Source organism: Natator depressus, chromosome 7 (assembly GCF_965152275.1).
Source record: "Natator depressus isolate rNatDep1 chromosome 7, rNatDep2.hap1, whole genome shotgun sequence".
Lineage (NCBI taxonomy): Eukaryota > Metazoa > Chordata > Testudines > Cheloniidae > Natator > Natator depressus.
In genome coordinates, this window is record NC_134240.1 from 9,587,294 (window position 1) to 9,613,844 (window position 26,551).

Genomic DNA, 26,551 nt, shown 5'->3' on the forward strand with positions numbered 1-26,551 from the left:
CCCAATCTCCCTCCCCTGAGAGGTTCTTTGTTCCCCTCATTCTCTCCTTCACCCGTTCCCGCGTCCCCCATTTTCCCCCATGACTTCATGTTAACCCCCATTCCCCTCTTTTCTGCTGTGCACCCCATTTCATCATGCTAGGCATCATAGAAACACAGAACAAAAAGACGCTCTCTGCTCCAAAGGGCTTACAATTCAAGCAAAAAACAAGAGACAACAGGTGAATACAGCCAGACAAAGGAGCAGAAGGAAACAATAAGGTAGTATTGATCAGCACACTAGAGAGTGCTCACAGCACACCCGCTGCTTAGCTGTTGTCAAGTTTTTTGTAGGCACCAGGACAAAAGAAAACTTTAAGGAGGGATTTGAGAAAGGACAATGAGATAGCTTTGCAGGTGTTTAGGGGGAGCTCCTCCCGAAGTGTGAGGGGCAGCACAGGGGAGGTCTTGTTTGAAAATGTAACAAGTGGGCAATGAAAGCTGCATCGTTGGCAGAGCAGAAGTGGGATTTTGCTAGTTTAATAATATATCCTTTCTGAAGGTAACTATCTCTTTCACATCAGCTGCATAAAATCAAACATATATTGATTCATTGTCCAGCCCGGCCAGCCCAGAATGCAATAAAATTGTCAATCTTGGAGTGTATTTACAAGTGCACGAACTGGCATTTTCCACCTTACATAGATGAGGGACTAATCACAAATTTCTCTGCCATTTGTATTTGATGACACTGTACTATGTAGCATCTCCAAGTAAGATAGGCTTAAGAAAAAAGAGGATGCACAAATAGAGGTATCAGATCTCTGGAAGAAGCAATTTACTTCGAACGTATTGGTAAACTTTTCTCTGGTACAGATTTTATTGCATAGTCCACACCATAGTTACCTGACAAAGCAAATAAAAGACGTTCACCTCAATATTAGATGATAAGTACCATACTAAGTACTCTCTGGTGTCCAGTGTGTTGACTTAAACTGGAGTTGCATGGGTGTATCTGAGGGCAGAATTTAGCTTTCTGTGAGTTAGACATGTTCTGAAATGTTAGAACATTTTTCAGGAAAGTGGAAATGTTACAGGCAAATATGGAAGTCTCTACATCAGCAGCCTGATTGTGCTTCCACAAAAGTTAAAGGCAACACTCCCATTGATTTGAATCAAACTTAGAATCAGTGACTTTTTCCCTCAGGTCATATTTTGTTTCAACTGATCTGTTAATCCCAGTTACAAGTAGTTCAAGAAGCAGGTTGGTTTACTACCATATACATCTTGTTCAAACTATAATGTAGGTATGCAGATATAGATATAGATTTGAAAATGTGGATGTAGGTACATATGCTTGTGTAGCTAGCTAGCTAGCTATCATTACATTATATTTGTATGAGTTGCTGATGATAGACCCACCTACAACTGAACAAATATTGACTCTCTTACATTAAAGTACATTTTGTTTCATTTGAATCTATGGCATCTTCTAAAACAAATTCTCACTTGAAATCCCAGTTTTCAAAAGAAGGCCTGTAATCAGACACCATCAATTTTTCCCCCCCAGTTGATGGGCATGACCAACTGCAGGCACAAGGGATAGAATTTAGATAACGACCTGATTTGTGGGTGTAAAAGACATTCACTGTCACAGGTCCCTCAGTCCCCAACCCTGCAAACAGATCCATATGGGCAGACCCCTCCATACCCACTCTGAGACCCAATGATTTCAGAATGTGCAGACCCAGGAGTCCATCCTATGCAGAGCTGCTTGCAAGACTGAGCCTAGTTAGAATTTTGATTTCTATCATTTGCACCAGCATTTGTTGGTGATCACAAACTAGTGTTTGACTGCAAATATAGAGGACAGGTTGAGGATTGGACCCTTTCAAAATTTGCTCCTAAAAACTGAGCAGGGTTTTACTTTTAATAACTAAACAAATATGTCAAGTGCTCACTTTGCCATGTTATGTAACAATGCAGTCACCCTCACAATACACTTATTCCTTCAATGGAACTAGACTGAAAAATCAGATGGAAATAGTCAATAAGTGCCAGTTTAACATTTATTGTATCCACTAGACGGCTAGTATTCATGCTTCAAGTCAAGTTTTATCCTTGAAGTGCTGTTGAAGAGAAATCAAAACTAGAAATATAAAGGCATAGATGCAACCTGAATTTCTCAGTACAACACTGTCAAACAAAAGAGTAACAAAAGATACCATGCAAGGACTCCTCTGTTTTTTGAAAAATAGTACATCTTTGAAAATACAGTACATTTTTGGGGTCAGACTCTTAGTTTGAAAATCTCCCCCTAAGTAATGTTATACTTGTCTTGTAAAGCTAGATCGAGTCATGGCACAATCACTGTAGCAAGCAACTTGCTATGACAAGCAGGATCCTTGCTTCCAGAAAACAGTGCAATAGGGGAGAATGCAGTGTACCGTTATAGGTCTCCATTTCATTTTTATGTAATTACCTTAAGTTCAGCTATGGGTCTATCTGCATTATGTCTTTTATCAATTTAATGTTTGCACAAAGTGTCTAAAGAAATAAAGATTATGCTAGACCAGCATAAAAAAGGTGTTAGCGTTTTTTTAATAGTTTGATACTATAATGGTCAGTAATAGGGTTAGTGCTTGGAAAAATAAATGAAGCCAAATAATCTTTAAAATATATTACGTACAGTGGATATTATTTATTATCAATTTGAAATGTGAATATAAAAAACCCCTTACAATTAGAGATTGGCAGGAGGTTCAAACCCCATTGTTACCTTCTAAATATGTGTGTAGCATAGCTATCATATACTCATATATGCCTGTGTTTTTAACAGTCAGATCGACTTCAACAAACTATCCACTGAAAAAAATCAAGGGGGAGAGGGGGAGAAATGCACCCTAATGAAGAAATCTCTGTCTACTCATATACCTCATCAGGTCAGTCTGTGCAGCCATATACTGTACCAGAAGCTTCAGAGGAAGGTGTTAACTGCCCCCACCACCAATGTACAATCTTGCAATAACATCCCTATGGAGCAAATTTCTTCCTAAGCCCAGGAAGTTAGTGGTTGGCCTAAGTCCTGACGCATAAGGGTTGAAATCTCTCATACATTTTTAATATTAAAGCTTATGTTATTTTTAATATCCCTATGAATGTCCAGTCCTTTTTAGAATCAGACTAAGATCTTTGCCTTAATATCATGTGGCAAAGAGTTCCACTGGTTAATTATGTATTATATGAAAAACTTTCCATCAATTTAAAAAATATTGCTTTTTAATTTTATCGAGAGTCACCATGTTCTTGTATCAGGAGAAAAGGTAAAAAGGGAATGCCTGGCTGATCTTCTTTATCCCATTATTTCATATACCTCTGTCATTCTGTCTGTCTAATTTATCATGCACCCATCACTGTAATAGCTATGTGCCATGTCCATTCAATCCCTTGATGAAGTAGGCAGGACTACATTGGACCGGAAGGAAAATACCTCTTGTATTTTTAATGTTTTGAACTCAGCTCATTTGGCTTGAATAGAATCACAGCAAAAGTAAAACCAAAAGCCAAGTTTTGTGTTGCCGTGTGAAAAGGTGGAACTTTCTAGCTCTTTTAACTGACTTCAGATGGGTCAGTTTTCCCACCAGCCTAACACACATGGTTTGTGTTGTGATGAAAGTGGGAGGTGAAATTTAGGCAGTAATTTTGTTCAGTGTCATACTGTTTTGAGGGCTGAATCTTACCTGGATGGTCAGCAGGGTTCAGAATTACAATGGGAAGAGCTTAGAGAGGGAGGGAACTTGTGCAGCTGTCTTGGTCGCGGAAAAAACGCAACACAGCACAGAGAGACACCATAATAAAATGTGGTTCCGCACATGAATCAGTCAAGTTGCTTAATGCCAATAGTTTATTCTGAAGGTTGTTATGTCAAGGTGGGAGGAAGCAAGTGTGGTTGTTGTGGGATTTTTAAAAGGAAAGTGCATCCTGTTTTGTTATCCTATTTTTCTGCTTTTCTTATTTGGAAAGGAAGCAAAACCAACCCCATAATAATAAGGAAAAGAATTCAAAATGAAGAGTGGGTACAGAGGATTGTAGGAAGCAGGCACGCCACTGCCTTACAGAGGTACAGGGAATTTGAAGACTGGGAAAGGAGGAGAGTCCACAGGATTACAATGAGAATATGGGAAGGCTATGGAGTCTTACCAAGAATCTAAACATCACACATCTCCAGTACCAAACGCTAGTGAACTTCATTTGAGGTTCTGAAACGTTCAGCAAAGAAGCCTTTAAGGGGAGATGGGGGAAGTCCTGAAATTCTGTCACCAAGCCCCCTGCCTCCATATCTTACCTGCTGTGGCAGGTCTTCTGGGGGTCTAGAGGAGCAGGCCCATTATCTCTGAAGTCTTTCAGGGGCCAGTCACTGCAGGGGCAGTTGTATGGAACTCCTCCCCTTCTGTGCTGGATGGGCATCATCTCCCCCAGTGCAGTCTAAAGGCTGGCTAGCAAGCAAACTCCCCCTCAGCAACAAGACCTTAGGTAAGGAGGTCCTGTTGTTATGGTCCTTTAAATCTCACAGTATTTTGGTGCATTAAGAACTCTGAAATTCCATATCTTGCACAAGATCATTCCCTGTTTACTCATTGCCACTGTGAATACTTTGAGGGAACACACCTTAACAGAACTGTTCTGATTAATTTCAAAGAAGGTGGGAGAGAGAGCTGCAACTGTTCTAAACCCATCTATTAGAGAAGAGTATATTCATGGCCATTTTTAGTGTCTCATGCCGACCATATTTTACTGGGCTCAGGCTTTAGGATACAAGGGATTTAGAAATGGCTTATTTTTGCAGCATGGAAGCAAGGCTGTAAATACATGTTGGGCTTCTCATGGCATCATGAAATTGTGCAAGCTCCTCTCTTCTGATTTATGATGATGGATTAGTAATTCACAGAAGCTTTCGGTTTACTGTTTTTTGCTGTTGGAAGGGCAAAGCTAATGGTGTGATCTCTGTAGGGGGGATTTTTGACCCCATCACATAAATTCTTAGTTCATGAATCAGTGACCCGATAGACTGTAAAGTCCTCTATTGACTCATTATAAGTCTATCACAGGGCTGGCCAAACATTTTGGCCCAGATCCTAAAGTCTGACAGGAATGCGTTGATTGACCACATCCCATCCAGTTCCATTAATACTACTTACAAATTATACCAGATATTATAAAAATTAATTAAGCCAATATATGGATGTAACTTTAACTGGTTTTGAAATAAGAAAAATATGCCCCCCCCACCAACATTTTTCCACCTTCAACATTTTTTATTCATTTTGAATTTTAATGTGATGAATGAAATTGAGGGTTTGGGATTTTTTTTTAATATTGAAATCTGTTCAATCAAAGGTTTAATTTACTTCCCTTGACCAACGTAGATTCAGGAAGCGAGAACAGCTGGGCATAGAAACAGGAGGGAGGCAAATGCAGAATGCAAAAAATGTGTGAGGAATAGATGGATATAGACAGAAAATAAAGAGGAAAGTCAACTGGGTTAGTACCAAAATACTTGTGCACCATGGGTCAGATGGATCGCTCTTTATAATATATCCTTTCCCCCTCTCCCTGGCCCTTATCTAGCAGAGGCTTATTATGCATGTGCTTAATTTTATGCAGTGTGATTTGATGACAAGGTCTTTGCAGGATCAGGCCTACCCCACTGCAAGGCAGAGGTCCCGAGCTTCTCCCCCGTCTGGTAGGTGGAGAATGGGGGTGGGGAGAAGGCTCTGTGAGCCACACTTCAATGGTAAAAGAGCCAAATATGGCTTGCGAGCCACAGTTTGGCCACCCCTGTCATATACCTTCATGGCTATCCATGCTATATGAATATTTATTCTGCTATCCTTACACTAATATTGACTTACTGCTATCCTGAAGTCAATGGGACTAATCAAGGAATAATGTACAATTCTCGGTGAGAAAAGGTGGCAGAATCTGGTCCAAAGAGTGAAATTCACCAATTGGCACACGATACTATGCAGGAGTCACAATGAGAGCTACGATACAACAGGGGGCTACTGCACTGTACTCCACACTAGCTCTGCCTATGCTGGCACGGTGGCATATACAGTTCCAGTGGGCAGAAGGAGCCAGTTAATAGGGGGTTTGGCAGGGCTGCCAAGCCAGTCCAGAGATTGGAACTAATAGTCTGGAAGGGGTTTCCTTGCACCTTGCTCTTGTATTGGGAATAGATTCTATGTCCCAGATTTTCAAAGTGATTCGTGATTTTGCGTGTCCAAAATGATACATCAAAGGGGTCTGATTTTCAGAAAGTGCTGTGCACCCATCCGCTGAGATTTCTCCAGCTAAGCACCCAAAATCACTACTCACTTCGAAAATCCTGGCCTATGTCCCTAACTCCATTAAATTGCCTGCACTTAGCCTATTTACTCTGGCTCTGTGCAGGCTTAAAGATGGAAGAGGTGAAGGTCAAATTCTGGTCATGTGTGCAACTCCCTTTGATGTAAATGGGAGCCATGTGCATATATCTAACCATAAAATTAGGCCCAAACTATCATTTTACAGCTGGCTCCCAGCTTCATGAATGCCAAGACAGTAAAAGGCTCCATCCGAGTGATCTGATCAACACTATATTTTTATTCTTAATTTAAGGCACACATGCAGTGGGAGCAGACTTTGTTTTCCTCACTCTCAAAATCACCCTCCTCCCCAGAGTTGATAACATCAGTATAAAATGTTGCTCTCATCCCACAAACGAGAGAGACAGCTGAAAATATATGTCAAATAAAATACACAACCTTATGTCTTTCTGACGCTTCAGTGGCTGTTTTTTAAAAATAGATTTGTTAATTTTGACTGAATAAAAGGTTCCTTTTAGGGATTTCAGTAGGTGACATGAAAAATGTTAATGCAAGTGATCAAGACAATGGAGGTTAAAACTGTTTTGAAAATATGTTTCTTTTATAGATCTCAGCTGTTGGAAGAGTTACAGAATAAATATATGGTAGTGCTGACATTCAGTGCTGTGCTGTTTCATCTTAGCAAAAGAGTTTTTTCATAAAGCAATTTCTTTTCAAGGAACATATTCTGCAACCAGTCTTAAAAAAAAAAAGAGAGAGAGAGAGAGAGAGTTTTCCCCCCTCCTAGTTTAATAAAATTAAAGTAATTTATGTCATATTGATATGTCGATATGTTTTTCAATAAACTTTTTCACAGCGTTTTTTTTAATTCTCTTCACTTTAAAAATTATAATTATACATCTTCCTCCCACTTTGAAAATGGCATAAGGTGCTCATTTGCAGAGTTCTACTGTTCAAATCTTCACTGAGAATAGAAATGTCATGACTCAGTTAACAATGCTTTATTATTCACATTGATCTCTTTTTGTAGTGTTCTTTATCTCAAAAACATTGTAAATTAGATATCTTCCTCCCACTCTTTTGTTCATTTGCAAATTTTTATTATTCTAGGTTAAGAAAGCAATGGAGTGTCAAGAGTCAGTGTATATTGTTTATGTTCCTTTTTTTGCTTTAAAATTACTTTTAACTATAAAAAGTAAGGCTGCTCAGCCTGAAAAAAAAGAAGCTGAATTTAAAGATGCTTTGAACCATGCTTGGAAGGAACAGTGTGTGTCTATTTTGTTTTCTTACACAAAAGAGAAATGTAGTTGTAACGGACCATGAAAGAAGTTTGACCAAGTTTTTTATAGAATATTTTTGGATGTGTTAATCCCAAAACACCCCTATTACATATACCTAGCTTATACAGTTCAGTTTTGAGGTGTAATTTGTCTTCAGAATAAAGATCTGGGCAAAACAGTCAAATGCATTTGCAGTGTGTGACTCTGACTACGTGCATGTGTGTATTCAGAGGGCCACATTTTGAAATGCTCAGCACTCACAATATGGGTCAGATTTTCAAAGTATTTAGTTCCCAGGCTTGCACCAAAATAAGTGATTTTGACCAGATATTCATGCAATCAGGGAAATGGCTCATGCAGACAGTCATTCAATTATGTATGCCAATTTGGGGGTGGGGTGGGGGTTGAAAGTACATCAGTGGTGATCATGTTTGAAAAGTTGGTTGTTTGAGTCCAACATTATGCAATCACATATACTTGGGCCTGAGCCACAGAGTTTTGTTTCTGGATCAGAACCTCTACACTGTGTGGAGGTTCTAGTCCAGAATTCTGGTTCAGGCCCATCTCCAATTCCTACCAGATTTCTTTTTGGTTTGCATTGTACATTTTGGTGGTTGTGGTGATGGCCTGAGGTTTCTGACTATAAGCTCTTCCTCATAACAATGTGTCTGGCCACCTCAAGACCCTCTCCGACCCTCTATTTTTGTACTTTATATTCTGTTTGGTTCAGCTGGTGGCAAGAAAATCTGGGTGAACTTTTCTATTTGCTAAGTCTTGAGAAGCAGATAAGCTCTTTGGGGCAGGGACAATCTTTCTATTCCATGTTTGTACAGGGCCTAGCACAATGGAGTCCTGGTCCCTGATTGGGGCTCCAGGTGCTACCATAGTACACAATAATAATAATTAATAATTAATTAAAACTATCTTGCTTGGTCTTTTGGGTAGGGATCTTGTTCTCCAATTTGTCTATTAAGCAACATCTATGTTTCTTTCAGTTTAAAAAATAAGCAAATAATTCTAATTTGGGGCTGGTGCAGAGAGCAGCAGGTCTTTGTGGCATTTCACCTTTGTGATAGCTAATCTTTTCTCCCCTGTTTTTAATTGATTCCCTCCTGTCTGTGGCCAAGGCACACTGGTATCATGCCATGACTCTTTCTGCACTTGAGAAAGTGAGAGTCCCCTTTCGGAGACTCCTAGAAGCTATGTCTCTGTTTCAGAGCCTGAAGTTAAGCTGCAGCTTGGATCTCCTAAATGGCAAAGCTGCTATGTTCTGGGCCGCAGTCCCACAGGGCTTTTGTAAAGAAGCTGTCCTGTTATTAGTTGTGGTTAGCGTTTTTTTTTTACAGTGCACTTTCCTGATCTTTTTGCCTCTAGGAATGATTGAACCAGTTCAGATCAAGTACGTATCAACCCGAGCCTTTGCCTGAAACCACAACACCATCCTCCCTCTTCTGAACAGAGAACTGAGGTTTTGGATTTATATTTATTCTTATTAATGGGGCGTGTTGTGGCCTATCCTGGGCACCAGCGCAGTGGAGAAAGAGGTCATGAAGCAGTCCTCACTCTCCAGACCTGGCTACCCATATTGTGGGCAGCAGCGTGGTCAAAACCACTATTACACCCGCACATAAGTGGGTCGGGGAGTGGGCTGGCAGGCACCGCCCCATAAATCTACCAGACAGCACCGCTACACCAGTATGCCAGGGGACATACACTGCACTGAATATAGGGCTGAGGCCAGGTCGGTCTCCTTTTTTGGAGCGGGGAAAACCAAGAGGTGGATTTGGAGTCACAGTATGCTTCCCTGGGTACTCCTGCAGTAGTGCAGCTATGTGCTGTCCCACACATGGAGCTTGTGGCAAAGCCACCAGGGAGCCGTTGTTGTTATTTATTACAGTTAAAGAATAATTGAAAATGTCTCATTCACAGTATTCTTCACTGCAGCTTGTGAAGCTTAAGAGTACGATGCATCTTTCTATCTGTATTGCTCAGCTTGTTTTGTTTTTAAAAAATCCTTTGAAATTGTAGCAATGCTGCAGAAGCAAAAGCTATGTTAATTCAGTTTTCCTGCATTCCTCTCAGGGTTCATTGTTCACCCCAAGTTAGACGATCTACCAATATGATCAAGTTTCCAAAATAAAATTTCTGATCAGAATAGAGGAGCCAAAAATGGACATTGTTTTATTAATACACTGACACTGTTACTAAGGGCAAGTCTCCACCATATAAACATAATCATAGAAATATCAGGTTGGAAGGGATCTTGAGTTGTCATCAGGTCCAGCCTCTCCTAGCTGCAGTAGGACCAAGTAAACCTAGACCATCCCACACAGGTGGTTGTCCAACCTGTTCTTAAAAACCTCCAATGATGAGGATTTCACAATCTTCCTCTGAAGCCTATTCTACATCTTAGATACCCATACAGAACAGAATCAGGCACACTCAAGTTTGTCAACATGCATCCCAGCATCGGTATTCCTTGTTCACTTATACTGATGCCACTCTTCCTCTGTCACCCTTAGGACTTGTTCACCATTTTATGGATGTATTATAAGACTATGTGTGAAAGATATAATCCAATCTGGAACCTAACTGTGAATCTAACCATGAACCGATGATCCACATGAGTAGATGCACTGAAGTCACCACTGAAGACTCATGTGAGTAACTCCTTCCCAGTGGGAGTAAGAAAGTCAGAGCCTGGACCTTGGAGATGAATATTTAGACATCAACTAAATGAAAGGGGTGCCACCACTTTTACACCAAAATCAGGCAAATATCCAGCCCTAAGTCTGGCATTAATCCTTTCAGAACAGGGCCCTTGGTTTATTCCTCTTTGAATCTATTCTGTATTCAAAGCAAGTACGTTTTTTCTGTCACTATACCACTATTGTTAACCACTATAAATGTATTAAAAACACAAGGGCATTTCAGTATGTGTATTGTGCATGAGAAATATTGTTACATGACAAGCTCCAATTGGCAAGTGAAAAGAGGTTTTATTGAAGGAAATAGCAGAAGCAAACAGTGAACTATGCAGAATAATGGTAATTGTTCCTTTAACATTGGCAGCACACGTTCACTTAATATGACTGCTCCTCTGTCTCTGCCTCATCCAGACCCAAAGGACCTGTTAGACAAGCAGGCAGCCACCTCTCTCTGGGATCAAGCTGTCAATGCAAACTTGCTTTCTTTCTATTTCTCTGAGCTAAGCTATACCCCCAGAGCTCCAGAAGCTTTTCCTGAGTGAAAGCTTTAAAAAAGCTCTATTCTAAATTACAGCACACGAGCTGTTCTCTTCAGACTGACAGAACAAAAGGGGGGAAAAATGCCAAAAGTGCAGTCTGAATTACTTCTTAGTTACACTGAATGATTTGCCTCATCGTGGTTTAGCGGCACAGATTAATGTCGTCTTGACCTTGCCCAACTAACCCTCAATGAGCTTCCTGCTAATTAGTTTCTGATCAAAGCAACTTCAATCAGTGGGGGCTGAGGGGAACAATAAAAAATGCAGCACAGAGCTATTGTATTCAGCTCAATTCAATGCAATATCAGGACATTCTGAGACCAATTCCAATGATTACTAGTATGGTTTGTTTATTGAGTGCCAGAAGTGTTCCTGATGCTTTACAAATATGTTAGATGATGTGGTCCTTGCTGTAAGCAGCTTGTTGTTATAACATCCCCAAATGTCCTTGGTGCGGAATCTTATAAGCTCACTATCTAATGCAGAAACACAGAGAAGGTCAGGTCAGGGGTGGGGTGGAGTGAGTCATGGCAGTGATCTTAAAGGCCTCAATAGCCAGCTTTGTCTGACGCATCTCATGCTGAAGGCTATTACAGAAGTAGAGGGATTGGATGGATAATTCCCAATCCTGCTGCTGCTGAATGGGGAGAGGATAAGCAGGCAGACATCCCACTCCTTCAAGGGGCCTTAAATTGGATTAAAGGGGTAGAGAGTCCCCTAAAGCAGCAAGAAGTGGCCAGATGTGAGGGGCGTTCTTTTGCAATCCTTTCCACTCCAGCAGATAAATAAAGGTAGGGCAGAGGTGAGATCTTTTGGGATAAGAGGTAGTTAAATTCTGATTTAAGCAAAAAAACAGCAAGATTCATTAGGCAGCCAGTGAGAGTTGCCCGGAAGTCTCAGCTTTGCATCAACCCAAAGTAAACTGCTGGGTTTCAGCAGCTGAAATTCTGCAAACTGAAACAAGCTGGTTTCATGCAGCTCACATTCTGATCCTTGTGGCTATTTATCAAACCATCTGTCAAAAGGTACCGTTGCAATATTCACAAGAGAAAGAGGGCTTAACCTCGGCATCCAAGCAAAGTGCCCAACTAAGGTAAAGTGGGTGAGATAATATCTTTTACTGGACCAACGGTCTAATAAAAGGTGTTATCTCACCTACCTTGTCTCTCTCATATCCTGGGACCAACATAGCTACAACAATATTGCAAACAACTGACATAAATACACTGTATGGTGGCCTATATACATTCCCCTCTTAGTTCTGAGTTGGATATATTATTTTACACATCTTAAACTGTTGCTGGTTCTAATAAATATGCACACACCTTCTAGAGATGGGCTGAAACCTGACTCAGATGACAGATCAATAAGTAAAGCCAAACGAGATGGAGACCAGGTTCCCTACGCAATACTAAATTATATAGAATTAAATTCTTTCTTCTGCATGACAGTTGCTATATAAATAGTTATAATTATCGTAACATCATTTAATATTCCTCACAGAAAGGGGTAGCTCAGATAGGTGGGGAAGCTTACCTGAGTCTCCAAGAGGCTGTAAGATAGGACTGGCCAATTCTGAAAAACAAGAATTAAACAAACAGCATCATGAGGCTGGATTTTGTAGCAGCACTAGTATGGCCTGGATATCAGTATTTTGGAAAACCAGTGTATGTATCCTAAAGCCCTGCTATTTTAATTGAAGAGACAGAGTCCTCTTTCGTACCCCTGGCATACCATATGGACAGAATTCCCATTGATCAGAATGTGCTCAATTGCTCTTTGTAGGCTGGTCCCAGAGCACTTTACCTACAGAGGGATCATTTCACCCACCAGTGGAAAACAAAGAGCTTTGTGGACGTGTTTAACCCCCCACACTACAACACTGTACAAAAATGTAGGCCAGGTCAGCAAGAGGAATATCTTTCTCAGTTGCACCTTTCGAGATGGAGTATAGCTAGGCAGAATGAAATGGTATGTGCCCAGGGCACCTGCTCTAATACTCTGCATATGCATTGGGATCGCAGGGAGCTGGAGAGAGGAACCGCCATGAGCAGCAGGTAAGGAATGAGTGTGAAAAGGTGACTTTCCTTCCTCAGTGACTCCAAGATGGTTTAAACAAGAGTGTCTCTAGCAAAGGATTACGTAGCGAAGTCCATTTCCAAATGGATACTGAGAGTTGTCTTAAAAGTATAATTGAGAATTATGATGTCTTAAACTCTGAAAGTTCCTCCTAGGTTAAATGAACCTGGGCTATTTATTCAATTTCTTTGTGTCCAAATTTATCTTCTGTAAACTGGGGACAATTCCTGTCTATAAAGTAACATTTTGGATATGCCAGTTCAGCTCCAGAAAGTTTAATCTGTGGTGAATTATGTGGCACATAATTAAATCTCTGTAGCTATTCAGTTTATGGCCACTAGTTAGCTCCAATAGCTAGGATAAACTTGACAGGCTCACAAATGTCTTTCCAGCCTGTAAGTTTCCTGTTTTTTTCCTCAGTCTCATTTCTACACTTGCCAATACTCCCCCTCTTGCTTCAGAGCATTAGTAATGCCAATAAAACTCAGTGTGCCCAGTATATTAGCTAAGTTGTTTCCATTTTAACCAGAGAAAAATCTATTTAATTTAGTGTATTTGGCATGAGGGAGTTGTATTTGTATCTGGGTTGGGCCACGATAAGCCAATTGTCTGTCGGCATTATGTTTAAATTTGCTTTTAGCAGAACATTTACTGGAATGTCCTGTTTGGAAAGTTGGTCTGAGCTTTGGTAATCTAATTTCAGTCTGGTGGGTGGCGAGGGAAATATGAACTATGGGAAACAAAATGTTACTGCCACATGTGCTGGATTGTGGTTTGGTAGCAGGAGCTGCCTGTAATCGAGTCGTCATCAAAGCATTTCTCAGGGGATGCAATATATATATATATATATATATATATATATATATATATATATATATATATATATCAGTTTTCAAAGAGTAAAGAAAGGTACAACAGTTATTGTGACATAGGTTTTCAGCATGTTTCTGATTATCCTCTTGGCTGGAGAGTTGGGATTTCTAATTGTAAGGTTAAGGAAGCCTTTTTAGCTATCTCTTGCCTCCTAATCCTACGCTAGACAGTATTGTTTTCTGTGCCTTTTGTCTTCTGCCGAAGGAGACAATCTCTGGCTCATGTGAACATCTTGTTAAAGTCTGTTGAGGCTTAGGGGGTGTGACAGTTTTCTTTCTGAGCCTTTTTATTGGGGATTTTTATGCCTGATTTTCTGGGAGGTCTTTGAAATGTCTTTTATGTGGCAATCATTTCCTTGTTTCTTTGTTGTCCCAAGGTGTTGAGGTTGTATTTTTCTCATCTGTTCCAGTTTATATTGCGTTCTGGTTGGTTGTAACACTTTGACTTGAAACACTGTGCTAGTCTAACATTCCACATCATTCTGAATCTCAGAAATGTTGCTAACCGCCTTCGTACTGTAGCAGAGCTGATTTTTGTTTCGAGAACATTGAGTTTTAAAATCACTGTTGTCACTTGAAGAAAAGATTGAGTGAAAAGTCTGAAATGTTATGAGAGGATGCCCACAAAAGACTACTGAAGAGAAGAAATACAAAGAAACCAGACAGATTTCCAAAACAGATCTGGGTCTGATTTTCAAGTAGGCCAGGTTTGCAAAAGTGCTCTGTATCCAATAACTCGCACTGGAAGTGTGATGCTTATGACCAACTTATCAAAAGACCTCAGCAAAAAAGTTGGTTGAAAAGTTTCTAATTTGACATTTTTCTTTGAAAACCAGAAACAAGTTTTTCACACACGTTTTCATGAAAAGTTGAGCCCATGTTTTGACTAGCTGTAGAGCTGGCCACAAAAATTCCAAAAAATTTCAATAAAAATGCACTTTTTGCTAAAATGGTCACATCTTCCCCCCCGCCCCCCAGATCCTCTCAGCATGAACCACATTTTTGAAAATTGGCCAATTAGTTTGATCTGAAATGACAGCTGAGCCCTTCTGAAAAATCTGGATCTGAATGCGGGAGCTGATGTTTGGAAAATCTTGCCAATAGGGCACTTACTGTGTAACCCCAGTTTGCAGCAGTGAGCACTTACTCATATTAGTAGTCGCAGAGCATTGCTTCTGGCTACAACCCCGCAAGCTACGAGGGATCCGTGCAGACTCCGGGGTCCATCCGTGCAGATTCAGGATCAGGGATTAAGTGCTCACTGACATGAGCCAGAGTTGCACACTCTAGTCGATAATGAAAATGTATACAATGCTTCTCTGGTTTTCATAATGGGAAAATGACTGCACCACTTCTGCCTCGCAAAAGAACCGGTTAAAAATCTTGGCTCCATTTAAGTTAATGGTGAAACTCCCATTGATTTCACTGGGGTCAAAATTTCAACTCAGATTTTTTCTATATAACTTACTGCAGAACTCCCATTGACTTCACTAGGAGCAGGATCAAATCCTTATTAATTGAAGAAGAAAGGGCCACCATTTAGCCACTGTCCTTTTGCTCTAGTAATTATCTGTACCTATTTTTGTCTCCCTTACAAGCAACTTGGCCCATGCAACACACTGTTTTCCCTCCCATGTTTCAATTTCAGCTTCCCCAATTTTTTTCAAGGTGTTATGCCTTAAATAATCTTGTTTCATTTTCCCTACTGCCTTTAAAACACTCTGTTCCAGATCTGATTTCATCTTAATTTATATTACCAACTGTGTGTGTTTTGTTAATGGGTTTTATATGCAGCATAATACATACTGGTATAGCACTGATGTTTATAAAAATCAAGTTTCATACCGTACTTATTTCTCTTTCGGTCATATAAAATGCTCAAACATGGCACTGTTGCAGATTAACAGTCATTTAAAAAATAGGCTTCATGTTTATATTTTTTCTCACCACCTTCATTACATCCACAAGTTAGTTACTTGGATTGGAGTAATGGAAATCTTGTGGGACCATCAAAAGGGCATTTATTTGCTACTGAAATATCAATTAAGATAACATGCAAACTAATACAGTAATCAAATAAACTTGATGGATAACAAACTTTTTTTAAAGCTGCACAGGCACTCTAACAAATCTATTTGATCAATATATGGGATGCAAAAAAGGGGAAGACAAGATTGACTGATGAATAAAATGAAACTGACACAAATAGGCTGACAGCCAGTTGTAAGTCTCTTTAGGGCAAATGCAATTAACTCAGAATAATAGACTCAAATTTGATGGTTAGAAATGCATTTTTATTAACAATCACAGCCTGAATCATTATGCACTCCTATGAATAAAACTGTACTTATTTTGCCTATGTGTATGTGTATATATGTATACGTACAAAAATAGACCTCACTGGGTGAGAGCATTGTTTTTGTGTGTCAGAGAGAATAACAGGATTTGATTTAAAATAGAAAAGCATAAACAACCATAAATCTAAATATTTAAAACCATGACATAAAATCAAGTATACTACTTTTAAACATAAAGGCAATAAGCACCGGTCTCAGGACTGCTGGTCCTTTTGGGATGTGAAATTGCAGTCAGGGATTTACAGATTTCTTTTTGAAGAAGAGAAGTCATTACTAAAAACATAAGCTCATTCTCTTTACTTTAATAGCTATTTTAAATCATTCATTTAGAAAATACATTAACAATCTATTGTATCAGCAATATGTTTCCATTGGCATTCAGTCTCCATGCTTTTTTATTTCAAATTATTTCATTAAAAGACTATTAGAATTAGCAAAATGATCCTACCAATTTCTGCAAATGCTACTCTTGAAAGGGCTATTTTCCTGATTATTAACAGGTATGAAGTATTAAAATTTTTAAGAGGAGGGGAGATACTCAATTGTTAATATGTCCTTTTTCTTTTGACCTTAATTACAGAGGTTGATTGCTATTTGTAAATTACTTTAAATATTATTAATCTAATTTAATTTCTGAATAAATATAATCTCTATTTTCGCATGGATCCCACAGGACACAGATATGAAAAGCGATACCTTGCAGATATGCCTGTAATGGCAAAGTGTCCTTTTTGTCAGAAATATACAATTTCTGTACCATTACAGAAATGTACAATATACAGTACCATTTAGTGCGTAGAATCTATAAATCATAGTAACAAGCATAGTGTAAAATGACTATACTACTGAGGAACCCACCCACAGTGCTTGAGGGTAAATCAATGTAAATATCATGACTGGGTGACAACAAGGAGTGCTAATAGAAAAAATAGTCATCACAAAAATTAATTTAGGTCACATGCTGTCCTCTGGTGTGTGGTGTGGGTGGGAGCAATGGAACAACGAATGGCCACGAAATCAACAGAAAGGGAAGTGACACATTCTCCACCCACCCACAGACTGTGGAAACCCTTCTGTACAAATGTCATGCAGCTGGTCAATGCAGTGCAGGTTTGTTGGGTTGGAGCCAGGGAGCAGCTGCGCACAATTTACTCTTCTTTAAAAGTGGCTTTCACCCTCCCCATTCCCAGGAGTGGGCAATGTACAGTTATACTGGGAGCCTGGGCGACATGACCTCTGGTAGGAAGAGGCCAGTGAGAACCACAGAGACCAGATTCTCCTGTAAATCCTTAGGTTCAGACAGGTTTTAAGGCTGCCATTTTACATGCCTCCTCCATATAGCCACAGACTTCTTTGCCCAGAGGGAAGAATTTCTCAGAAACTTCAAAAGGTTAATCTTCATGGATGGGGGGTTTTTTGAACACTTTTTCTCCTCCCATGATTTATGACAGGGATATTATGGCTGTCTATCCCAGGGTTTCTTATAACTTCTTCTGAAGCAACTGATACTGGCTATTGTCAGAGACTGGATGTTAGACTAGATGGACCACTAATCTGATCCTGTCTTGCAGTTCATGTGGCTATATCATCACCACATATTGTGTGCATATGTATGCAGATATCAATGATAGTGTGGGGTGGTAAAGCATAAAGTTGTTCTTTTCTGAAATGGAAGCTCTTAGAAGCTGTTCAGAGTTTGGAATATTAAGGAGTCCCTATGGAGACGGATTTGTGGGCACAGTTCAGGTGAAGTGGTCAAATTTGCACAATCCATACAATTTATGATGTGGCTCTTCAGCCTTACACACTTGATGATGATATCCATATAGCTGTCACTGGATGCTAGTGGAAAAAAATCTTACTTCTTGGCTGTGATGTCAACGGAATGCTGTATTTTGTGACTATAGCATAACTACTCTCAAATCATAGAAGGTTAGGGTTGGAAAGGGACCTCAGGAGGTCATCTAGTCCACCCCCCTGCTTGAAGCAGGACCAATCCCCAATTTTTCCCCAGATCCTTAAATGGCTCCCTCAAGGATTGAACTCACAACCCTGGGTTTAGCAGGCCAATGCTCAGACCACTGAGCTATCCCTCCCCCCATCATTTGTAAATGAGGGAAATGCCCTAAAACAACATACATGCAGGGCTTCAGGATGTAAATAAAGATAAAGGGCCAGATCCTCAACTGGTGCAAATGGGTGCCGCTCCTATTGATCTCAGCAGAGGTGAACCCATTTATACCTGCTGAGGATCTGGCACTATAGGCTTGCTCCTCCTTTCATTTCATTGATTTTATACCAGTGTGACTCCACTGATCTCCATGCAGTTATTCCTATCTACAATGGAGTAAGTAAGAGGAGAATCAGGCCCTGTATGCTGATTCTTCATGGATATCATCATCATCCCACAAAACAAGAATGATTCATTTTATTCACAAATGCCTCTGTGCTTGATACGGGTCACATTTAAACTGGTTTCACACCAACCTCACCCCATTGATTTCAATGTCACTCCTGAATTACATGGATAATGTGAGAGGAAAACTAGGCTCTTAAAATCATATCTTAAATAATGTGTCTCAATAATCTCTTAAAAATCATCTCTCTCCAAAAAAAATCAGCAAGCAAGAAGGAGGCTGTTTTTAAGTTCATGCTATTTTTTTCTTAACACAGTTGTCAGTAACAGCAATATACATCTTCGATAAGTGAGCATTTTCCACAATTTCTGTTCCCCTCATTCATTAAAAAACTGCGTTTAAGCTCAGAGCTTTGCTGGGTACATTCTCTGATGCCCTTGCAAGGGTTTAAAAGGGGACTGCTGGTGTGTAGGAATGCCAAGGCAACACCCTTTACACCCCAGTTGGGAGCCAAGTGTATAGATGGCACAGAAGTTTTTCTGGGAAGACAACTGTATGAAGGGGGAATCCTCATGTAATCTGTAAAGACTGCACAAAATAGCCAGACTGAATGGAGAATTTGGACCAAGGACTGAAGAGTCATCCTTTTAGATCATTTCAAGCACTTATTTCGTTCCTCTTCCTCTCACCGGTGAGGTCCAGGAAGCAATGGCTAATTGTCCTATGTTCAGAGCGATAAGGATTTATGCCAATAATACACCTTCCCCATCAGTTATCCCACCCCTTTCTCTGACTAGCATGCAGTGCGTGTGACTGTGAAGCAACAGACAGGCAAATTGGTCAAAAAGGCCATTTATAGTAGTAGCTTCTGTTTAAGAGGCGCATCGCTAATCAGATTCACTGAGTCTGAGTCAGCATCAGCCCCTAGGCTGGCTTCTACTAGCCATCATGTTGACTTAGTGCTACAGGCGTGAACTGGATGAGCCCGGATTTTGAATCCGAAGAACAATGCCAACAAGAATCTCAGTGGATGGAGTTGGAAAAGACCCCATGGGTCAATTAGCTAAATCCCTTGCATGGAGTGAAATTTTCCTGTAGGCTAATACCTTAGGTGTTTTCTCTAACCTCTTCTTAAACACTTCTTAGTGACAGTGCCTCAACCTCTTCTTTAGGCAGCTCATTCCATTGCCTAATAATCTTTGCTCTTAAGACATTGTTCTACCATCCAAGCTAAATTTTTCCTTTTCCTAAATAAGCAGCATGGCAGGTGTCCTGCTGTGCAAACAGAAAAAAACCTTAATATAGTTTTTGGGGGGAAACATGGGGGAGGGAGAAGGGACTGTGAAGCAGTAAAGTGAAGCCTGCCTGTTCCTGGATTTACTTATTTATTTTAAAATATTAAAGGGCTGAATTCTGTTCTCTCTCTCACATCTACCTAAATCTGGAGTAATGCATCAAGACACAAAGGGAGTTACTCTGGTTTCACACTGATGTAAACAAGATCTGAATTTGGCTCCAAGTTGCTGAGCTATGGTAGCTGTTTTATTTATATTAGGCAATGCAGTGGTAATAAAATAAGACTGAAATTACTTTAGTTATTAGACTAGCTCTAATAAGACAGTTCTGTAGGGTACTCAGTAGCTGGAACCCAAAAAACATCTAACATGCCCAGTATTATAGTACATAAATACCTCCAGCAACCAACTGATTGGTTTGATTTTCTAGTAAAATACAGTGACCTGGCATTGTATTAATAGACCCCATGATTGGAGCTCCAGGTGTCTACATACACATAGATGGAGGCAGTCCCAAAGAGCTTACAATCTAAATAGCCTATGGAGGTCTGAGGATTTTACACATGGGAACTGCAGCACAGAGAGATCAAATCATTTGTGCAAACTCACACAGGAAGTCAGTGGCAGAGCCATGAACTGCATGTTGCTCATCTGTCCTGTAGGCCAGCACCTTAACCACAAGCCATGATTCTCCAATATCACATAGTCTTGAAAATTATCATCATCCTACACTGGGTTTCCTGAAGTTATCATTTCACTTTTTTCCCTGATCGGAGAAGGGGCTATGGTTTTACATTTCCTATGTATGATTTATGTCTGAAAATGGTGGAAACTCATTTCATTATCTTCAGCAATAATACTAGCCTCTTACAAGCTATGCTGTCTATGGTGACACTGCATTCATGGTTTACTGAAGACCCTCACGAATCACCTTATCTTTCATTTCAGCCCCTTTTTAGTTTTGTTTTTATTTTTGCAGGTAAATATTTGCTTAATGACCAGTGACACTCCTGAAATTTCACTGAGAGAAGGTAAATTTGTGAAATTTCAGACTATACTCATTTAAAACAAAATCCCAATGAAATCACCAAGAAGCGAAATCACAAAATTCCATTAAAATCAAAACAAAATACAGCTATAAAATACTATTTTCCTGTATTAAAAAAAAAGGATAAAATTAGATAACTATTATTCTCTTGAAATTCACACTTGTCTACCTAGCTTCATAGATTTGTAAGGCCGGAAGAGACCACTTGATCATCTATCATGGCACAACACAAGCCACAGAATTTCACCCAGTAATTCTTTCAGTGAAGAGAATTCTTCTTCTTTACTACATAAGTGAACACTGTCAAATCCAAACAGACACTGTAAGGTCAATTTAGGCCCCAGATTTAGGGCTAGATCCTGCTCCCCTGGAAGTCAATAGTTTTGCCATTGATTTTGGTGGGAGCAGGATCAAGTCTTTTATTTTCAATTTGAGGCATATAGGTTGGAATTATGAAGAATGATTATTTAAAATAGCAATGATGTAATATCAGTGTCAATTCCATTATTTTAACAGATGTAAATTTGCTCTGCTCTTGAACTCTGGTGAATTGTAATGGCAATATTAAAGAGATACTATTAAGACTACTTAAAAGAACTATTTGTAAAAATTGTCTCAGATAAAAAAACAGTATAAATTGCTTTTTTATTCACTCTGTGCAATTATTTATTTGAATGGGTTTGTATATTATTACAAATTAATGGGAATAAGCAGCTAAAAGAGACATGCTAATAATGCTAGTTGACATTGGATACAGGAGAGCTTACACTGCCTCGAGGATGAAGATGGCCTTCCTCCAAAGCAACTGCTAGAATAATCTTAGCTGCAGAGCAAACACAGTGCGCAGCATTATGGATCGAGGATGTAGAAAGATGCTGTAACTGAAAATCAGCAGGTTAAGTATGTTTCACTGACGGGGCATATTTGTGTGCGTGTGTACCGCAAACGTCCTTTCTGCAAACAGTTACATGGTCCTTCCTGCCTGATGTTGAGTGCCCTGAGTTTTCCCAGCATTCAAAGTACGAGTGCTGAGCTTCTTGCAGGATTAGGCTCTTATTTTATATAGTTTTTTTTTAGGGAACCTGTATAACAAAATATTCAAGAGTTAAATAATAGAAAGAGAGAGAAACAAACAGTGAGAGGTATTAGCAAGGAGGAGAATGTGTAGCTACAGCACAGGTTGGAAATTGACTTTTCCTAACCTGTATACATCCCCTACCCAGAGAGGGCTGTATTTTCATCCAGTTCATGTTAAAATAACCAAACTTTCCTTCCTGAAAGCATTAAGGGCCTGATCCAAAGCCCATTGAAGTAAATAGGAGTCCTGACTGAGATATGAGACTGAGAATCAGGAAACCTAGAGTCTAATAATGCAGTACTGACACTGGGTCACTTTGGGCTCGATCCTGCTCCCATTGAAGCCAGTGGCAGTTTTAGCTCCTTGTGATGTTGGGCCACATTTTTCAAAAAAGGGCCAGTGATTTTGGGTGGCACAAGTTTTGGCTGACCAACTTAAAACATAGGGGGCCTAACTGTCATAGCGTTTACAACTCCAAATGAAGTCCATGAGAGATGCATCGGATGAAGTGAGCTGTAGCTCACGAAAGCTTATGCTTAAATAAATTGGTTAGTCTCCAAGGTGCTACTAGTACTCCTTTTCTTTTTCATGAGAGTTGCAATTCTCGACATCTCAGAAAATAAGGTGCAAGATGGGCACTCTAAAATGAGATAAATAAGATCAGTGGCCACTTTTCAATGTTTGCATTTCTGTGCTTCAGTCTCTCAACCTATAATATAGAGGTTATAGAAAGGATGAACCCAGTCTGCAAAGTTTTGATCTGAACTTCCTCAGGGTTCAAGAAGGTTCAGCTGTAAGGTTTGGCTTGGTCCATTATAGAAATAGGATCCAGCTGCAAAGTTCAGATCTGGTGCAGACCTTCACTCAAGTTTCCAAAGTTTTGGTTCAGGCCAACCTTCTTCACAAAGGTGTGAGGCTTAGCTTGTTAAAGTCAGCAAAGTGCATTGACCATATAGTGGAAGGTGTAAAGCATTATTAGTGTCATCTCACCTGTCTTATTGGGAAAGTCAATTGTTTAAAGTTCTCTATGCAGCGCTGTAAACTGTTCAGTCAGCAGAACTATGCAAAATTACTAGGTGTTCCCCCTCACTGAGTATTCATGGGCACAACCTGAGATTTTCTTTTTCACAATTACTCATGAATTTGATCGAAGCTGAAATGCGTCTATTTCCATTAGCAAAATGCGTCTATTTCCATCTCGTTTTTTGGTGCAGATAAAGTGAAATACCGCAAAGGGCAAAATCATGAATCCTCCAACACCTCTCCCCCCCCCCCGCCAATTTGCCCCTCAGGGTGTGAAGCAGCTTTTTTCATGGTAAAATGGCACTTTTACTTGTGTTAAATTGCCTCTCATCTTTGTAAAAGCCAGCAAAAAACCCAAGGAAGATAAAGGTATAGTTGAAATCAGCAGATATAAAATAATAAGTGTCCTTCCTCTAGTAATAGAACCCCACCTTGATTTAGTAAGTTGTCATTCCTGAACCCCAAGAACAGTTTATCTATTAAACTGGAACACCAAATGGCCAGTTGCTTCTAGTGCTTTTTTGTTCTTCAAGCTAATGGTCATGACTTCACCCTGATTTGATCTGACTGACCCAGAGCAGAGTGCTCAGTGATCTCAGCCTTTTTCTAACACATTTGGCTGGAGCAATCGGAACTCAGTCAGCACAAAGCTTTAACGGGGAGCCAAACCAAGCCTACCGGGCACAGAGCAATGAGCTTAGAAGGGCTCATTTGCCAGAATCCAAGCTTCTGATCTGCTGTTTTGCTCCTGTCTTAATGGTACAGTCTACACAGTGCTCTTGAGAATAATGAATGTATAATCCCATACGCCACAGTCCATTACCACACCATATTTGAAAAAGTTCCATTAACAAAACAAAATACACATAGGTAAAAATATCAATATGTCTCACTAAAGAGGAAAAATGGAAAATATGGCCAAGTCCTGGGCTGCTGGGCAAAGCCACAGTGGATTTATGCAGGTGGAGTCGCGGGGAGGACAGATTCGTACCTATCCCCTCAGAAAATCAGAGAGACAGTGCTAAGTAACATTGCACCTGGGCCACAGACTCTATTACAGCCTATTGGCAGAAATAATGCCCAGAGCCTTCCTCATCTTCCTATCCTATTTGGCCCAGATTCAGCAAAATACTTAAGCATGTGCCTAACTTTAAATGCACAAGTCCCAGTGAATTAAGCATCTTGCTGAATTGGGGCCTCTGTCATAAAACTCTGCTTAAAATCATATTCCATACTCATGTGGCCCTCCCACAATGCCTCTCTCAACACTCCTGCATCCAGTCACCATGGACCACCCGCCTTGTGGTGTGCTACAGGTAGTTGAATGTCTTGTGCTGACTCTTTTTCCTGCCACTGTAACAAAAATTCTGTATTTCCACTGCATTTGGGGCTTTGCATGTGGCAGTGGTGTGATGCAGCTTTGGTTCTAGGGATGAAATTCACCATTGTGCCTAGCACAGTGTCTTCAAAACAGAGCTTAAAATGGGCTTAAAAGTGTGGATTGGAGTTGTGTTGGTCCTCTGCACTGGGATGAGTTTCACCCTAAAAGAGATAATTGTGACTAATAGCTGAATACGAGCCAGTCTTCTGATCAACACACACACATCAAATCCATAAGATTAAATTCAAAGTTCCCAAGCTTTGAAACCTTCACAGAATTAAACTCTTCTCTTACCTCTTAACTTTGTAGTAACTTTTGAGATAGAAGAAGGGGTGATGAATCACTATTGGAAAGTGCTATTAAAAGTGACAGATAGGTGACACTGATATTACCATCTTCAAGAGGCAGCCTGTACTCCTCAGTCCTGAATTACTTATACCTCTGCTGACCAGCTTATTCCTGGGCACCGAACAGCAGTTGTTCAGTCTGTGGGCAGCGTTTGTAATGTGGATAAATGGTTACTAGGTACTCTGAGATATTTGCATGAACTCAGAGAGCATTAAAAAGGATCATACACCTTACTGTTATTTATGAATCAGTAAACTCTGTTTTAGCACTTCCCCTCCTCTTGGTCTTCCTGTGAGAAGTCTTGCCTCCTTCCCTGCACCTGTTCCACTCTCTTTCCAACCCTGAAATAAAATGAACTGAAACGTGGTGGTTTCAGCTGAGTTTCACTTTTTGTTTCTGGAGTTGTTTGAACTCAGGAGGCACAAATCCACAAAAAGTGATACTGGGCAGAAAACTACATCTTTCCCTCCAGATTCTACCAAGCTATATAGCTCTGCCAATGGGACCTAGTCCTTCAAAGCCTGTATTAACAGCACATTTCCAAGAGTAAGAGGTATGTTGGCTTCTTTTAAACTAGACATAAGGATGTACTTGGGAGTGATGCACCCTGCATCTGCTGTGCCTCACTCTCACTGAGTAAGAATCTTTCCCATGTCACCTCCAAACCAAGCCATCCTGGGAAGTGTTTTTCCCTGGATTGCCCTGAACCCACAATGAACTATTTTACCATCAGGCAAGCATCTGCCCTGGATCTTCTTACCACACAAGTCAGAGAAAGACTAAGTGAGATGGGGCAGCTAGATTGGTCTCCACTGTGATATTGTGTGTCAATAAGGGCCAATGTCAATTTCCCAGTGTAATTTATGGGACATGAAGTGTACTTGAGAGCTTATGCAGTTCAATTTTAACAATGAGGGTAACTAGCCCCTTGAACGGATTAACAAAGGACATGGTAAATTCTCTGTTTCTTGGAGTCTTTAAATCGGATGGGATGTCTTTCTAAAAGATATGCTGTAGTTCAACCTGCTCTTGTTAGACCAGATGCAGGAATTTCTGGATGAAGTCTATGTTCAGTAGGAGGTCAGACTAGATGAATATAATTGTCCCTTTAGGCCACGAAATCTGACTCTGTGAATGACGATGTTCAGAAGTGAAAAAATAAATGGATTAATCCTGGCTTCAGCTTGGTTCATTCTGCACAGACAACTGCAGCTTCAGTGAGGCTGAGAGAATTCCTGCTTTTCCAAGTGCATCACAGATAATGTGTTGCATCCAAGGGGACTGGTCCCCATGCATAGATTTGCCACTTCGGATCACTGAAGTGTTTACTGGGATAGAGAGGGACCCCAACCAGCACCTATCAGTGTGGTATTTAAGCTGAAATTCACCTCCATGCAGAGGGCCTTCATGAGGAAAAACCCAACAAAACAAGAAGGGGAGCCTAGAGAGGAATCTGCAATGACGGGCCTCCCCCGCCAGGACCTCTGGCCTGGTAAGGCTGTTGCTATGGTAACATGGGCTAGACCCAGACCCTTCAGGCTATGAGCTTCGCTGGGAGGCCCGTGGCTAGGGACTTAACACTTGCCCAGTTTGGAGGGCTGAGGAGACACTCTAGGCTGCTCCTCTAGATGGGGTCTCTATGATTAGAGCCCTCAAGGACTTTAGACTCTAAGTCTCCCCCTGAAGGTTTTAACCATAGAGTAGAGCTATGGCGACAGTGTACTGGAGCGGCCATTTCTCCCTGACCCCAGGGGCCTGCCAGCTATAGCTAGGAGCAATAGGCAGGACAGCTAGAGCCCCTAAGCAGCCAGGCCTAGGTACCCAGCTGGAGCTAGCAGCC

At 40.4% G+C, this 26,551-nt stretch overlaps 1 protein-coding gene across 1 annotated transcript in view; it reads right to left on the reverse strand.

The window, feature by feature from the left end:
• The window catches only part of MDFIC2 (MyoD family inhibitor domain containing 2), a 48,675-nt gene that overhangs the window by 8,012 nt on the left and 14,112 nt on the right, over positions 1-26,551 (reverse strand). Inside the window, exon 2 of the mRNA XM_074959672.1 lies at positions 12,410-12,448. Coding sequence (XP_074815773.1) covers positions 12,410-12,448 — 39 coding nt within the window. The remainder of the gene's footprint in view (positions 1-12,409; positions 12,449-26,551) is intronic.